This window comes from Indicator indicator, chromosome 32 (assembly GCF_027791375.1).
Source record: "Indicator indicator isolate 239-I01 chromosome 32, UM_Iind_1.1, whole genome shotgun sequence".
NCBI classification, from domain to species: Eukaryota; Metazoa; Chordata; class Aves; order Piciformes; family Indicatoridae; genus Indicator; species Indicator indicator.
Genome location: NC_072041.1, coordinates 3,982,517 through 3,998,167, shown reverse-complemented (window position 1 = coordinate 3,998,167; position 15,651 = coordinate 3,982,517). Strand labels below are relative to the sequence as shown.

The following is a 15,651-nucleotide window of genomic DNA, read 5'->3' as shown; positions in this document are numbered from 1 at the left end:
TTGCCCTCTCCTGTTCCTATACCATTATGCTGGAATGCGGTAGGCGGCTTTGATCACTGAGTGCTTTGTGCAGTTCTTAAACATAAAAGCATCCTGGAAGGATGGAAACATTGCCCTGCTACTGAATTTCCCTACTCTTGTTTTGGGTCTGTGTTTTATTTTCTCCATGCTTGTTACAGTAATGGGAATTAGACAATGCAGGCGAAGGAAGTCCTTCATCCCTTTGGAAGGAAGCCCTTTTCATCCTTGCTTGGTGACCCATACCTCCTGCTTGATCTCAAAGCCTGTGCTGCAGCCAGCACTGTTGTATCTTGATGCATCAGGGAAGAACTTTGGCCTTGACTGAAGCAGAAATACCTAAACAAAAAATGATTACCCAAACCAGTGGAATGTGCTACACTGCAAAGAGTTATGAGTAGTTGAAGTCCATGTGGATGTATGCATTTTAATCCTGATGGGAAAGGCTTCTGTTACCCTGGGAATTGTAAGTCTTCTATAGGCTAAAGCCAGCACATCTCACTTGCCTTCTAAAGGAAAAGGGACTATGGAAGGCAGAAATTGGCAGGCTCATATTGGTGAGATAGAGAATGTGGTGAAGAGGGCAGGGCAGAGAATTCTGGTGAGCGTATTAGTGAGGTAGTGAGAAGAAGCTCTTAGCTTCTCCTTGTGAAATGGAGAGGATTTATTGCTGATTTCTGTCTGCACAAGAAATGAGGACTTGGACTCTGCAGCTCAATCTGAGATACTCGATGCTTCAGTGCACATGTGGCTGGAAGGACCCATCCATATGGATCCAACTGCAGGATGGGAATGAAAATCAGTCTAGTTAAATAAAGCAAGGTCTAGCCTGATGTCAATTTTGTAGCCAGGGTTTAAATACCTGAAAGGATTAATGCAGAAAGGATGGCAGTGTTAGCAGCTGTTGTTATTAGATGGGACCCTGTGTTAATGTGAAGGTTAATGAGTTGATGACAAACACTAATGGCAAGTGCTGTAGGAACCCTCCCTCTCTATAACCTGCATATCCTCTTGGAACCTTTAGAAAAACAGTATTCTTGCATCAAGGACTTCTCTTCCTAGTTAAAGATGAGAACAAAGGAAGCCACAGGGCTCTCTGCTTGTGACAAATTACAGATCTCTTATGTTGTGGATTTATTGGGGCAATGCTAGAAAAATGCAGTGTGCTCAATAAAAGGATTTACTCTTGGCTTGTTTTAGAAGATGAGGGTAAGAGACTAGTTTTGAGATACCTACAGATTTTCAGTGGGTTGGGGTAGTGCTTTTTAGCTGGCAGACTTGTAATCAGCTAAAGGAAAGGGACCCCTTCCTGAGTCTCCACGTCCTCAAGATACGACACTCTTGATATGTAAGTTTGCCATGTGGCAAAACTCCTAAGGAGGCTTGCAGTAAGGATTGGAAAACTTCTAGGATCCATGTAGTACCTCCCATCCAAAAGATTCACTGTTTTTCACACAGGTACATTATGTGTGAGCATTGTTTCTCCCACACAAAAGAACATCTAGTTCCTGGGTTGAATATGGCCACTAACAGAGCATAGCAGCTCTCCCCATCTGGTTTAGAATATGAAGTCTAGAAACAAAACAAAAACCAGAAGAGTCACCACAGAATCTGTGCATGGACTTCAGTAAAACAGGATTTAGAGAATATTTGATTTAAAATTTGACCAGGTTCTAGAGATAAATCTGCTTTTGCTTGAGAATTGTGCTTTGGGAGCACAGCCTGCATGAGCATGAACAGTATTGGAATGACAGCTTAATTTGAAAAGTACCATGTGCTGAAGCAAAAGTTCTATGAATTGTGTCATTCCTGGAACCCTTCTTTATCTGCAGACTGGAACAAAAAAATCCCAAAATAATTTCAATTCAAGGCAAGGGGATTGCAGAAAGTCACAAAATTTATCAGAAACCATTATTATTAGTGATTATTTTAACAAATAGGAAGAATAGAGAATCCTGCTGAGTTTGCCTTTTATTTTTTCTCTTTTTCCCTTGGTCTTTATTTATTCAGTGGACTTGAGCTCTGCCAGTGAAGATGACTTTGACAGTGAGGACAGCGAACAGGAACTGAAGGGCTACGCCTGTCGTCACTGCTTCACAACCAGTATGCTCCCAGTTGATTTGTTTCTCTACTTTCTGATGCTGTTTCATGCAGTTTCATTCAAGCCAGAGCAGTTCATGTGCATGCTCAGCTGTTCAAAACATGTGGGTTAGGATCAGCTGAACTGTGCAGCAGTCCTGCCAGAGTTAATCATGCTTTGCCATTGCAAATTAATCTTGCAGTGAGAAGTGTCTACAGGAAGAAATCTGCATGATCTGTAGTGTATCTAATCAATTTGTGATACAGCAAATCAATGCAGGACTATGACTCACACAAAACTTCTTTCCTCTGCACCAAATCTCTTCTACAGCAGCCCCATTCATAGATTCATAAAATGGTTTGGGTTGGAAGAGACCTCAGAGCTCACCCAGTTCCAACCCCCTGCCATGGGCAGGGACATCTTCCACCAGGTTGCTCAAAGCCTCATCCAACCTGGCCTTGAACACCTCCAGGGAGGGGACATCCACAACCTCCCTGTTGCAGTGCTCCCCCACCCTCATCCGTATGTGTGTGTGTGTGTATACACACACATATAAATAATAACATAATAAATTCTATAAACCAATAGATTCTTTAAAGTACAATAATGTGGCAACAATCTGTCCATTCATTAAACCACAACAAATAAGCAATTTCATCTACATTATAAGATACACATTATAATAAAGTAACATATAATGAGGTGTGTTTGTGCTCCATGGTGTGTTTCTAAGCTGTTGCTTTTCCTACCCCAAGCCTCCAAGGACTGGCACCACGGTGGGAGAGAGAACATCTTGTTGTGCACTGACTGCCGCATTCACTTCAAAAAGTACGGCGAGCTGCCCCCCATCGAGAAGCCTGTAGACCCTCCCCCCTTTATGTTCAAGCCTGTCAAAGAGGAAGATGATGGACTCAGTGGAAAGCATAGCATGAGGACAAGGAGGAGTCGAGGCTCGGTAGGATGAACATTTCTGCTTTGCAGCTGCATCTGTGATTATAGAAACTGATCTTGATTGATGGAACGCTAACAGGAAGGCTTTTTAATGGAACATGAGGCTCTCCTCCTACCTTGCTCTGTGGGGATGTGTGCTTACAAATGTATGTGCATGTGTTTTATGAAGGCAATTCAGTATTTAACAGCAGCAGCTTGGGAACATCTTTCACAGATTCACAGAATGTTAGGGGTTGCAAGGGACCTCTGGAGGTCCTCTAGTCCAAACCCCTGTTAAAGGAGGGTCATCTAGGGCAGGGTGCACTGGACAGCATCCAGGTGGGTTTGGAAAGTCTCCAGAGAAGGAGACTCCACAACCTCTCTGGGAAGCCTGCTTCAGGGTTTGGCCACCCTCACAACAAAGAAGTTTTTCCTCACATTGAGGCAGAACTTCCTGTGTTCTAGTTTCTGTGCACTGCCTCTTGTGCTGCCACTGGGCACCAGTGCGAAGAGCCTGGCCCCTTCTTCTTGACAGCCACCCTTAAGGTATTTGTAAACATTGATCAGCCTTCTCCTCTCCAAGCTAAACCCACCCAGGTCTCTCAGTCTTTCCTCCTCACAAAGATGTTCTATTCCCTTAATCACCCTCATAGCCTCCACTGGACTCTACAGTAGTCCCCTTGAACTGGGGAGCCCAGAACTGGACACAATACTCCAGATGAGGCTTATCTTTATGATGTTGTCGTTTCTAGCAGACACTGCTAAATCAAATCATCAGCACTTAATGTTTTTAAGCAGACCAGTTAAGAATTTGCCTCCTTTTAAGCCCAGGTGAGCTTTCAAGAGAGAACTGTAACAGCGTTAAATGCTTTTGGTTTTTCATTTTGCAAGCTCTTAGCCAGAGTGATCCGTCCATGCATAAGACAGAGGGGGGGGAAAAAAAGTGAAGAGGTTGGCCAAATGCTGACTTGAGTAAGCTTTTATTTCTGTCAAACAAATAGATGTCTACACTACGCAGTGGTCGTAAAAAGCAGCCAGCCAGCCCCGATGGTAGAGCCTCCCCTATTAACGAAGACATCCGGTCCAGCGGCCGCAACTCCCCCAGTGCCGCCAGCACCTCCAGTAATGACAGCAAAGCAGATTCCGTGAAGAAGTCTACCAAGGTAAAACATTCCCATTCTACTTCTGTGTTAGGACTTGGACACCTGAAGCCTCCTCAGTCAGTTCGATGAGATGCAGATTCGAGGAGACCAGGGAATCTCTCAGTGACCTAGAAATTCCTACTTGCCTACATAAGCAAAAAAAAAAAAAAAATTTCATAGTACATCTGAGTGATGCTTTGTTCCTGTACATGAGGATGTGTAGTGATAAAAACCATCCAAGTATCCCCACGTAACCTTAGTGCTCTCATGATAAATTAATCCTTCCATTTCAGATGCAGATGCAAGCATTAGGCTCATGGAAGTAATACAGATCAGCAATGCTGTATTTGACACAAGTTGACAGTTCTGAGAATTTTATATTTTTTAAGCAGTGCTTAATCTTTGTTTACAAAGGAATATGAATATGGAGTAATTGAGACTACTTCTGGTACTGGTTTTCTGGGAGTGTATTTGCTTGATTTTTCAGAGCAAGCTGATAGTTTAGCCTGTTTAAATGAGTAAGTGCCTTTCCAAGAGCACTGGAGAAACAAAGCCAGCTGAAGCAGGCAGGCTTGCTATTGAGCAGTGTAAATTGAAAAGTAGCAAGTTAAAAATAAATTAAAAAAAAAAAACAACCAAGTCAAAAACTGGATTATGGAGCAAGTTTTCACATGATAAAACTGAGAAGCTAGCAAAATTTGAAGTTAGGTTAGGTAATTATGTGATGTATAAAGCTGTTGTGGGCCATGAAAGGAGGTAATAAGCATGTAATAGCTACTCACTGCCAGCCCTGTGTTTGAGGAGGTACAAAAATACCCCTCTCAAAATACCAGGAGTAAAGCAAAACTTTTATGTGGTAGAAGGAGGCTTGTCCTGTGCCTGTCTCCTGCAGAAATTCTTCCTCCATCCTCTGTTAATTGGTGTTGGTCTCTGTTAGAAGAGTTTACTGAGCTGATAGATCCAGTGTGAGTTCCTGATAGACTTGGTTCTGCACAGCTGAAGACAACTACTTGGTTCCAAATAATCCTTCCCTTTCATAGCTGCAGACCACCTCTGCATGTTGAGGAATGCTTTCACTCAGTGATCCTTTTTCCTACTAGCTTGTGTCAAAAAAGCATGTTGGGGTTGTGAGCAAACTGCCCCTTGGGTTGCTGTTTGCAGAAGGAAAACTGCAGCCTGGTTTGGATTCTGCCTTGAATTTGACCTCCAGAGGGAATGGCTGGAGCATTAAGTAGGTGCAGGTCTTCTGGGAGCTGCTCCTGAGGCTGGCAGAAGACAGCAGCAGCATCTCCAGAACAGATTCCCTGCAGGCTATAACTGGACAGAGGGACAGATGTTTAGTGGGTGTTTGTTAAATAGTGACTTTGTTGACTCCTGCTTCAGTTCTGCTCCATAGGAACCCTTCTTACTTGAGTTAAATATGGTAGCACTGGAATGTGTTCAGTTTACTTTTGCATTGACAGCACTGATAACTGTTGTGTTCTTCATTTATGGCAGAAGATAAAAGAAGAGGTGTCCTCTCCTCTCAAGAACTCCAAGAGGCAACGGGAAAAGGCAGCTTCTGACACAGAGGAGCCTGACCGATCCAATGCCAAAAAATCCAAAACTCAAGTGAGTCTGACAGAGGACAATAGTTAGAGAGGGAGAGGGGGTGCAGACCTGGTGACAAAGGGAAAACATGAAATCTATTTTGAGCCACAGCAAACTGTAACTTAATCTGTGGTTGGGAAGCAAACAGTATTACAATGTGGTCCTTCTGCTGAACCACTGGAATGATAGAGGGGAAGTCCAGAAGTCTGGTTGGTAATTTTAGTAGCAATATTGATTGGATTATTTTCAAATTCCCTCTGACTTTTTTTTAATTGAAATTTGATTTTTTTTCCTCTTCTGTGGTTATTTGGAAGATCACCACTGGAGTTCTCTTTAATGGTATCAAAACACAACTGAAATACTTTCAGGATGTCTTTGTAGCTCTCTGTACCTGATCAGGTTCACTTGGTGCACCTAATCAGGTTCACTCTGTGCATAGGGAATTTTGACACTGAGCTTTCCATATTACAGAATCACAGAGTGGTTGGAGGTACAAAGGGACCTGGATGTCATCTGATCCATCTCCTCTGCTCAAGCAGGGCTGTCTAGAGCAGACTACTGAGAACCATGCCCAGAGCGTTTTTTAATATCTCAAAAAATAAGAACCCACAGCTTCTCTAGGCAACCTGATCCACTGCTTGGTCACCCTCACAGTGGTAAAGTGTTTCCTTACATCCAGGCAGAACCTGCTGCATTTCAGTTGATGCCCATTGCCCCTGGACGCTGTAAAAGAGCCAAGCTCTGTGCTCCTTGCACCCTGCCTGTGGGGTCTTTGTTACCTGTGCTGCTTCAAGTCCTGTGAGGCTCACAGGGTGACTCTGGCACTTGTGTTTGCACAGCGTGTCGCAGGTTGCATCCTGTGACTGGCTGGTGGTGGTCTTTGTGCAGTGTTGTGATGCTCTGTGGTTGTTCTTCCACTCTTCCTGCAGGAGATCAGCAGGCCAAACTCTCCCTCGGAGGGCGAGGGCGAAGGGGAGAGCTCTGACAGCCGCAGCGTCAATGACGAAGGGAGCAGCGACCCCAAGGACATTGACCAGGACAATCGGAGCACATCCCCCAGCATTCCCAGCCCCCAGGACAATGAGAGCGACTCAGATTCATCTGCTCAGCAGCAAGTGTTGCAGGCACAGCCCCAAGTGCTGCAGGCACAGGGAGCTTCTGGCCAGGCTCCTGCTCCCACACCACCGGTGTCAGCCCCGTTGCCAGCATCGCTGCCAGCAGTGTCAAGTTCTGCTTCAGCTCCACCACAGGTCTCACCGTCAGCATCCCAGCCCCCAAGCCAGCCCCAGGCCCCTGCTCCACCACCTCCTCACTCTCATATACAGCAGGCCCCTGCTTTGCACCCACAGAGACTCCCATCACCCCACCCTCCTCTGCAGCCACTGAGTGTGTCGCAGAGCCAGCCGACCCCAGCCTCCTCACAGCCTCACTCACAGCCTCCACTCCACAGTCAAACCCAGCCTGCCCCTCACAGCCTTCAGACCCAGCCCCTCCTGCCCCATCCTGTACCTTCCCAACCATTTTCCCTCCCCACTCAGTCATCTCAGTCTCAGGTTCCCCTTCAGACACAAGCACCATCTCATTCTCACTCTGCTCTGCAGGTTCAGGTAACGCAGCCTGTCCTGCCAACCACAACCTCGCTGCCGCAGGCTCAGCCTCCCCGGGAGCAGCCCTTGCCACCTGCACCCATGGCCATGCCTCATATCAAACCTCCCCCCACGACCCCAATCCCTCAGCTACCCACTGCTGCATCCCACAAGCATCCTCCTCATCTCTCGGGCCCCTCTCCATTCTCAATGAACTCCAACTTGCCTCCTCCACCTGCTTTAAAACCTCTGAGCTCCCTCTCAACTCACCACCCTCCATCTGCACACCCTCCTCCTCTGCAGCTGATGCCTCAAAGCCAACCACTGCAGTCTTCACAAGCCCAGCCTCCTGTACTGACACAGAGTCAGAGCCTTCCTCCACCTGCTAACCACCCCCCATCTGGACTCCATCCGGTATCCTCCCAGCCCCCCTTTTCTCAGCATCCATTTGTCCCAGGAGGTCCACCTTCCATCACCCCTCCATCTTGCCCCTCCACTTCCACACCACCCACCGTGCCTGGCATCCCACTTCCGACTTCCATCTCCACATCAGCAGCTTCTAGTGGAAACGTGCCAGTGGTGACAGCCTGCACGCTACCACCTATTCAAATCAAAGAAGAAGTCCCAGATGAAGCTGAGGAACCAGAAAGCCCTCCCCCTCCACCCAGAAGTCCATCACCAGAACCAACTGTGGTGGACACACCAAGTCATGCCAGTCAGTCAGCCAGGTATGGAGGTTGTGAGCTGTGCTTCTTTAATGTCTATCTTCTGGTTGTCTGCAGTACAATTAATGTTCCTAAGGCTCTGAGAGCAGTTCATAGTAATAATTGTGTAAGTGCAGAGTAATACTTTTTGGGCATACAGCTCTCAAATCCCAGACTCTTGCATCCTTCCCGGGACTAAACTCTTTCTCATTTGTTTCTTTCAGGTTCTATAAGCACCTGGACCGTGGCTACAACTCATGCTCAAGAACAGATTTGTACTTCATGCCTCTGGCAGGATCCAAACTGGCCAAGAAGAGAGAGGAGGCCATTGAAAAGGCCAAAAGAGAAGCAGAGCAGAAAGCCAGAGAAGAGAGGGAAAGAGAAAAAGAAAAAGAGAAGGAACGAGAGAGGGAACGTGAGCGGGAGCGAGAAGCAGAGAGAGCTGCGGTAGGTTTATTGATAGCTTAGAGCTGTTGAAGGGAGTTGGTGTGGTGGGATCTGACCTGGATGATGGCTGTGGAATGCAAATCCCCAGAAGCACATTCATGGATTTGCAATCAGGTATTTGTGAGTGTGGGAGCCTTCTGTGTCAAGTGAAAGCCAGCCAGCTATGAGCACTTCTTGGTCTGCCTGTGACTTTCCTCTCGTTAAAGGCAGTGGAGTTTCTGCTCCTGGTCTTTGTTGCGTGCAGGAAGCCAGTGCAGCAGGGGATAGCTAGGTCAAGTGTTTACTTTTCATTTGCAGTAGAAAAGCACTTTGTGTGCAGGTACAGTGAATGCCTTGGTGTACCTTGTGCAAGACTCTGGCAGGCATGAGAGTCCTGTCTGTTGCAAACGGGGGATCTGAAGACTTACAATGTGAAGTCAATTTAATTACAGCCATGTAACTCTTTTTTTTGATGGGGGGACTGTGTCGGTGTGAGCTGAAATTCCCCCCCCCCCCCACTGACAATAACCAGGCTAGCTCAGTCTGGAAGCAAATGAAGGCTGTATTTACAAGCAGAGTCTAAAATCTACGATGAAATGCAATGAATATGTACAAATATACAAAATACACAACATTCACAAATATATACAATCAACAGAAAAGCACAACCGATCTCCCTTTGCTTCCCCCCAAGGGGACCCTCCCAAAGGGGTCTCTCTCTCTCCCAGGAGCTTCTCCCCAGACTGCCCTGGACAGAGAAGCAGAGTTAGTTAAGCAGAAAGTTGTTAACTTAGCTGCCAAGGTCAGTACGTGTTATCTTCAGCCAGAAGAGAAGAAGAAACAGCAGCCAGACAGCCCAGCAACTGCCCCCACTGCCGAACGCAGAATGTGCAGAGTGCCTACTTTGTTTTGGGTAATAGTTCTTAAACATTTCTATCTATCCAATGGAAGTGTTTAGAACAATCGTTATTTTGCTTTCTTACACCCAATAGTGACTTATTTACATTCTTTCACTTTCTCTGTTCTGAACTTTGCAAGGAAAAATTAAAAAGACAGTTTCAAACCATCACAGGGGACCCAAACTCCAGTCTTGGTGTCAAGAGCCAGTACAACTGATGCATGTCTCTGGAATGATTCCAGACCTGGGAGGGTGGTTACATATTATTGATGCTGAACGAGAAGGTGCTAAAGTCTTTTACTGCAGGTGCATTTCAGAGGTCTGAATCAGAGATGTGTGTTCCTCTAGGACTGTGGAAGTCAGGGTATAGCATCTGTCCATTAAGGGATCTGTCAGTGTTCCAGTGCCTCACCACCCTCGTGGAGAAGAATTCACTCTAATGTCTTAATCTAAATCCAGCTTCCGAAGCCATTACCCCTCATTCTGTCACTCCATGCCTTTGTACAAAGTCCTTTCTCCAGCTCTCCTGTAGCCTCCTTAAATCCTGGAAGGCTGCTGTAAGATCTGCCCGGAGCCTTCTCTCCTACAGGCTGAACAGACCCAACTCTCTCAGGCTGTCCCCATAGGGGAGGCTCTGTAGCCCTTGGATCATCTTCACAGCCTTCCCCTGGACCTGCTCTAACAGATGCACGTCCTTCCCGTGTCGAATTCACTGTGTTGAATTGCCTTTTTCTTCTCCATTCTGTGCAGCAGAAGGTATCCAGCTCGTCCCACGAGGGCCGGCTCGGCGAGTCTCAGCTCAGCGGTCCGGCACACATGAGGCCTTCGTTTGAGCCTCCCCCGACCACCATCGCTGCTGTGCCGCCCTACATCGGCCCCGACACGCCTGCGTTACGAACACTGAGCGAATACGCTCGGCCTCACGTCATGTCCCCCACAAACCGCAACCACCCCTTCTTCGTGCCCCTCAACCCCACCGATCCCCTCCTGGCCTACCACATGCCTGGCCTCTACAACGTGGATCCCACCATCCGGGAGCGAGAGCTGCGGGAGCGGGAAATCCGGGAGCGAGAAATCCGGGAGAGGGAGCTGAGGGAGAGGATGAAACCTGGCTTTGAGGTGAAGCCCCCGGAGCTGGATGCTCTGCACCCAGCTACTAACCCCATGGAGCATTTTGCCAGGCACGGTGCACTGACTATTCCCCCAACAGCAGGACCTCACCCCTTTGCTTCCTTCCATCCCGGTTTGAACCCCCTTGAAAGAGAGAGACTTGCACTGGCAGGCCCTCAGTTACGGCCTGAAATGAGCTACCCTGACAGACTGGCAGCAGAGAGGATACACGCGGAGCGCATGGCGTCACTGACCAACGACCCCCTGGCACGGCTCCAGATGTTCAACGTCACACCCCACCATCACCAACACTCACACATACACTCACATCTACACCTACATCAGCAGGATCCCCTCCATCAAGGTGAGCCCAGTGCCTGGGGAGGTTTAGGTTGGGTGTTTAGAACAATTTCTTTACTGAGAGAGTGATCAGACATTGGAACAGGCTGCCCAGGAAGGTGGTGGAGTCACCATCTCTGGAGGTGTTCATGAAGTGTGTAGATGTGGCATTTCAGCATATAGTTCAGTGGTCATGGTTGGACTTGGATCTTGAAGGGCTTGTCCAACCTTAATGACTCTGTGATGCTAGAGAGCCTTTCTCCCCAGGCAGGTTGTGACTCTGGAAATCAAGTAGCAAAATGCTTGTCTTCTGTGTGGTGTTACTCTGTGAACACCATCCCTGGTGACAGAAAAGAGCCAATAGCCTCAGGTTGCATGAGGGGAGGTTTGAGTTGGATGTTAGGAACAGTTTTTTTGCTGTAAGAGTGGTCAGGCATTGGAACAGGCTGCCCAAGAGGTGGGGAAGTCGCCATCCCTGGAAGTGCTCAAGAAACATGTGGACAAGGCATTTGGGGACATGGTTTAGTGGCCATGGTGGTGCTGAGTTGAAGGTTGGGCTTGATGATCTTAAAGAGCTTTTCCGCTTTTCCAGCCTTAATGATTCTATCATTCTGCACTGTGTAAGTTGTGATAACTGAAAAGCGAACAATTCTGCTTTTGGAGGGTGGACCCACAACAGTGACAGTGAATAGCAATACAGGGATCTCCGTTGAGCCTACCCACTGTCACTGTGGAAGGGTTATTGGTTTCTTGTGGTGGTTTAAAATACTGGAGTTCCAGAGCAACACCTTACAGGGGTGTCTGGTCTACAGGTGGAGAATCCAGTGGGTGAAGGCAGTTGATTAGGAGAGATGTCATGGAATGGGTAACACTGCTTAGATTAGGAGGTATAGCTGGAAAGGAGCTGCTGTTTCCATATAGGAGCTGGGAAAAATAAAACTGAGGAGAGAAAGATTTCATCCCTTCAGCCATTTACATGCCAACCATCTGGCTTTACTTGAGCTGAAATTGTCACAATTCTCCTAGGAACCATTTAACTTTATGTGTTGGCATCTTCCTAGCTGACAGTTTATTCTGATGTGTGGTTTGTTGGGTTTTTTTTTCCCCACAAGTATTTTAATAGTCTCAAAAAGGAATTGATGCCTTTTTGCTAAAGTAAGCTGCATGGTTACTCCAGTCTGGAAGATGAGGCACTAAGAGTGTTTCACATTTCCTAGTGGCAGACTGGAGAGAATGTAGCAAGCAAGGCACCAGGTGCAGTAGATGTGAAGTCAGAGGGGAAAAAACGTCCAAGTGCTTTAAAGTGCAGCTTCTGGTGCAGCTGGCTACAAGTGTTTGTGCAATCAGATTTAGCATCCTGTGCCTTGGAGCAGTGTGCATGAAGTGGAGCTGGGATGTTTGCTCTGGGGAGTTGGGAAGGAATTCGAGTGCTGCCGCAGAGGCCGGATGGTACAGCAAGGAATCTGGTGAGAGGAAGGGGCAGGGGGCTGCTAAAGTTAGGAAGTGATGGTGCTGAGTATCATCATTCTTCATGCTGTCACTGTGGACTTGAGAATGCATAAATTCCAGATTGGTTCAGTTTGGGGCAGGTTTGCATAGCCCCCTGTTAGCAGAAGGCATTTGTCAGAGGTCGTGTCTGTGCAGGAGTCTGTGGGCAGGTAAGTTACCAGCTCTGCAGGTAAGTGTGGGTACTCCCCAGCTACTTGTTTAGGATGAGGGGGAATTGAAGCTTGAGGAGGGGAGATTCAGACTGGATATTAGAAAGAAATTCTTTGCAGTGAGGGTGATGAGACACTGGAACAGGTTGCCTAGGGGAGGTCATGGATGCTCCCTCTCCAGAGGTGTTCAAGGCTAGGTTGGATGAGGCTTTCAGCAACTTGGACTAGTGGAAGGGGGGGTTGGAATTAGATGATCTTTAAGGTCCCTTCCAACCCAAACCATTGTGTGACTCTATGAAAAGCAGAGGTAGCGTGTTCAGATCCTCACTAGCTAGAGACTGGTGCAGACAAAGCCAAGTCAGTTCATTTTCAAATCTCTTACCTGTATTTGGAAATTACTTTGGCTTTAATTTTGGGTGCCACCTTAAAGCTATGAGGGGCTCTTGAGTGTCTCCAAATAGTACTTGCTCCAGAGTAGTTCTGTAGGTGAGTGAGGCCCTAAGTGCATAACCTGTACATCTCCTTGGAGTGCAGAATGACCTCACACTCAAGCTCTGCACCAGCTGCAGGACAGTTCTGTTAGCTGTGCTGTATTCCCCTCGTCCGAGGTTCCTCTGCAGGCTGCTAACAACTTCACAGAGATTTCAGATCAGCTCACTGAGGTTTTCAGGTTTTCCTGGTGTCCTTTTTTTTTTTGTTATATTGCTGAAGTGACATCAGAGAGCTTGTCTGCAGGTGTCCCTCTCCACACAAGGATGGTGACAGGGTGACCTTTGGCTGAACCCTTGGTTTGCCAGCTTTTAGCCTACCAAGTAGTATGAGTAAAGACAGAAGGATGCTTAAGTGCTTCAGTACTCAATGTCACTGGTGATTCTCCAGTTTTGTGTGTTCAGGGGAAACAGGAAAGAGTTTGGGGGACCTGTCTCCTAAATGCTGGCCATCTTTGGTGGGTTTCTTCCTCTACCAGAAATGGAAAGCACTGGGCTGTTGCTTTACCAATTGAGACTGTTTGGAAAGCAGATGTTACTTTAAGATAGAAAAGTGGGTTTCAAATAGGATGGAGTTAAGCTCCTGGGAATTACATGTCAGTTCAGCCAAAAGCTGATCCAGCTCAAGTCTAACAGGGCTTTTGATCCCCCCAGCAGTGAGTGATGCTTCCCAAAGCAGGGATTTGATTCTGTCTTTCCTTCTTTTAAAGGTTCAGCAGGACCTGTTCACCCGCTGGTGGATCCTTTAGCAGCTGGACCCCATTTGGCACGTTTCCCCTACCCACCTGGGACCATCCCCAACCCATTGCTAGGACAGCCACCTCATGAGCATGAAATGCTCCGACATCCAGTCTTTGGTGAGAGCATTTTATGGTCCTTTACAGGGGACAACTGTCATCTTTTCATCTGGGTCTTCTTAGCCTGTCATAGGAGGGAAGTTGGTGGAGTGGAGCTGTAACTTGGGTGACAGCCAAAAGCTGGTTGGTTTGGTTTTGTCATAACAACAAGTTAAACCAAAAAGCTTCATGGGACAAGTCTCTGCAGGCCTCATAGCAATTAAGTGTCTGAAAATGAGCAACTCTCTCTTAGGTACTCCTTATCCACGAGATCTGCCTGGTGCCATTCCACCTCCTATGTCAGCAGCCCACCAGCTGCAGGCCATGCACGCCCAGTCAGCAGAGCTGCAAAGACTGGCAATGGAGCAGCAGTGGTTGCATGGGCATCCTCACATGCATGGTGGTCATCTACCAAGTCAGGAAGATTATTACAGGTGAGAGGTGCAATGAAAGCTTTTAGAGACACAGGGGTGCTACAGCTTCTTCATCTTTCTCCACGTTCCATCTTTTTTCTTCTGGATTGCTGCCTTGCTAGTGTGTGCTGAGTTCCTCTCCTGATGCAGTTATGGGAAGTGGTGAAGCTGTAGAAAGACCTCATTTGGGTTTAGAAAATAGGGCAGATGGGAAGCTAGGTCCAAGCTACACCACAGGGTGTAGACGAGTTGAGGTTTACATTGCAGAATTATCTCTGAGTGAGGTTTTTATTGCGATACTCACTACAACTGCTGCTTCCGCATCTCTCTCTCCTCCTTGAGAATAGTGGAGGAGGGTGGGTAAAGCTACGTGAATGAGAAGAGGAACTCAATAAATCTTAAGAAACGAGTAAGGACAGTGGGAAGTTGAGGTGTGTGAAGAATACAGGTCCTGCATTACCAGCTGAGAGTGCCTAGATGAATCATGTGAGATCCTTCTCCCCAGAATGCTGTATGGTGTTCATAGTAGTACGGATCTCTTATGTGACACCACTTTAGTTCCTGTTTGGCAGTGACTTTGGCTGTGTCAGCTAAGAAGAAAAAGCCACCAGCACGTAGCAGGGGTCATTCCACATGTCTGTGGGTAGCAAGGGCAGAGAGGAAGCAGCATATCAAACACGTACCTTGCATTGCTTGGCTCTGATATTTCAGTCCTGCCTTCTGCTCTCCTGAATTGCCTGCTGGCCTCATGCCATGGGGGCAGCCAGCCTGTCTGAAGCTGACTGTCATATCTGAAGCTGCAGATAAAGTTGAAGCTTGATGAGCTGGCACCAGTGATCGTGCTCACATGTAAGGAGCACTTCAGTAGCAAAAGGTCATCACTTCTTCCCACCACAGACAGCGTTATCGCTGCCGTTACAGCAGCTCTCATTTTTGTGCTGAAAGCTCACAAGCCCCATGGCAACCTCTGATCCCTTCAGGGCACCTGGGGGGAGGTCAGCAGGAAGGCAAAGCCATCTCTGAAGTGATGTGACACCTCCTTCCTCCTGCTAAAATGAGTTTTCTTTCTCTTGCAGTCGACTGAAGAAAGAAGGTGACAAACAGTTGTAATAAATTATTTATTTGTAATGCTGGCTACGGAAACCCCAGTCCTTGGGAAGGAGTGGAACATTTTTACATACAATAAGAGCTACAAAAGGAAAAAAGAATATCTTATAAAGATTTCTTTATATATTTAAAACACAAAACAGCCACCCAACAAGTAGAGACTGATCAGCATCTAGCGTTCATTTGTAGAGAAGATTTCTCAAGACTGACATGGGTCTCCCTGCATGACAACATATTCAGAAGCCTATTGGAAATAACAGGACTGTGTGGAATATTCAGAGAACTTCCTGCAATCTTGGGGTTTTTTGGGTTATTTTTTTTCTTTC

At 47.1% G+C, this 15,651-nt stretch overlaps 1 protein-coding gene across 1 annotated transcript in view; it reads left to right on the top strand.

Moving 5' to 3' along the window:
- Nucleotides 1-15,382, top strand: part of RERE (arginine-glutamic acid dipeptide repeats) — a 169,814-nt gene extending 154,432 nt beyond the window's left edge. Inside the window, exons 12-21 of the mRNA XM_054394838.1 lie at nucleotides 2,029-2,121; nucleotides 2,854-3,053; nucleotides 4,030-4,191; nucleotides 5,668-5,781; nucleotides 6,690-8,074; nucleotides 8,275-8,497; nucleotides 10,128-10,848; nucleotides 13,680-13,826; nucleotides 14,059-14,239; nucleotides 15,295-15,382. Of these exons, the coding sequence (XP_054250813.1) occupies nucleotides 2,029-2,121; nucleotides 2,854-3,053; nucleotides 4,030-4,191; nucleotides 5,668-5,781; nucleotides 6,690-8,074; nucleotides 8,275-8,497; nucleotides 10,128-10,848; nucleotides 13,680-13,826; nucleotides 14,059-14,239; nucleotides 15,295-15,328 (3,260 nt within the window). The 3' untranslated portion in view covers nucleotides 15,329-15,382. The remainder of the gene's footprint in view (nucleotides 1-2,028; nucleotides 2,122-2,853; nucleotides 3,054-4,029; nucleotides 4,192-5,667; nucleotides 5,782-6,689; nucleotides 8,075-8,274; nucleotides 8,498-10,127; nucleotides 10,849-13,679; nucleotides 13,827-14,058; nucleotides 14,240-15,294) is intronic.
- Nucleotides 15,383-15,651: the final 269 nt, after the last annotated feature.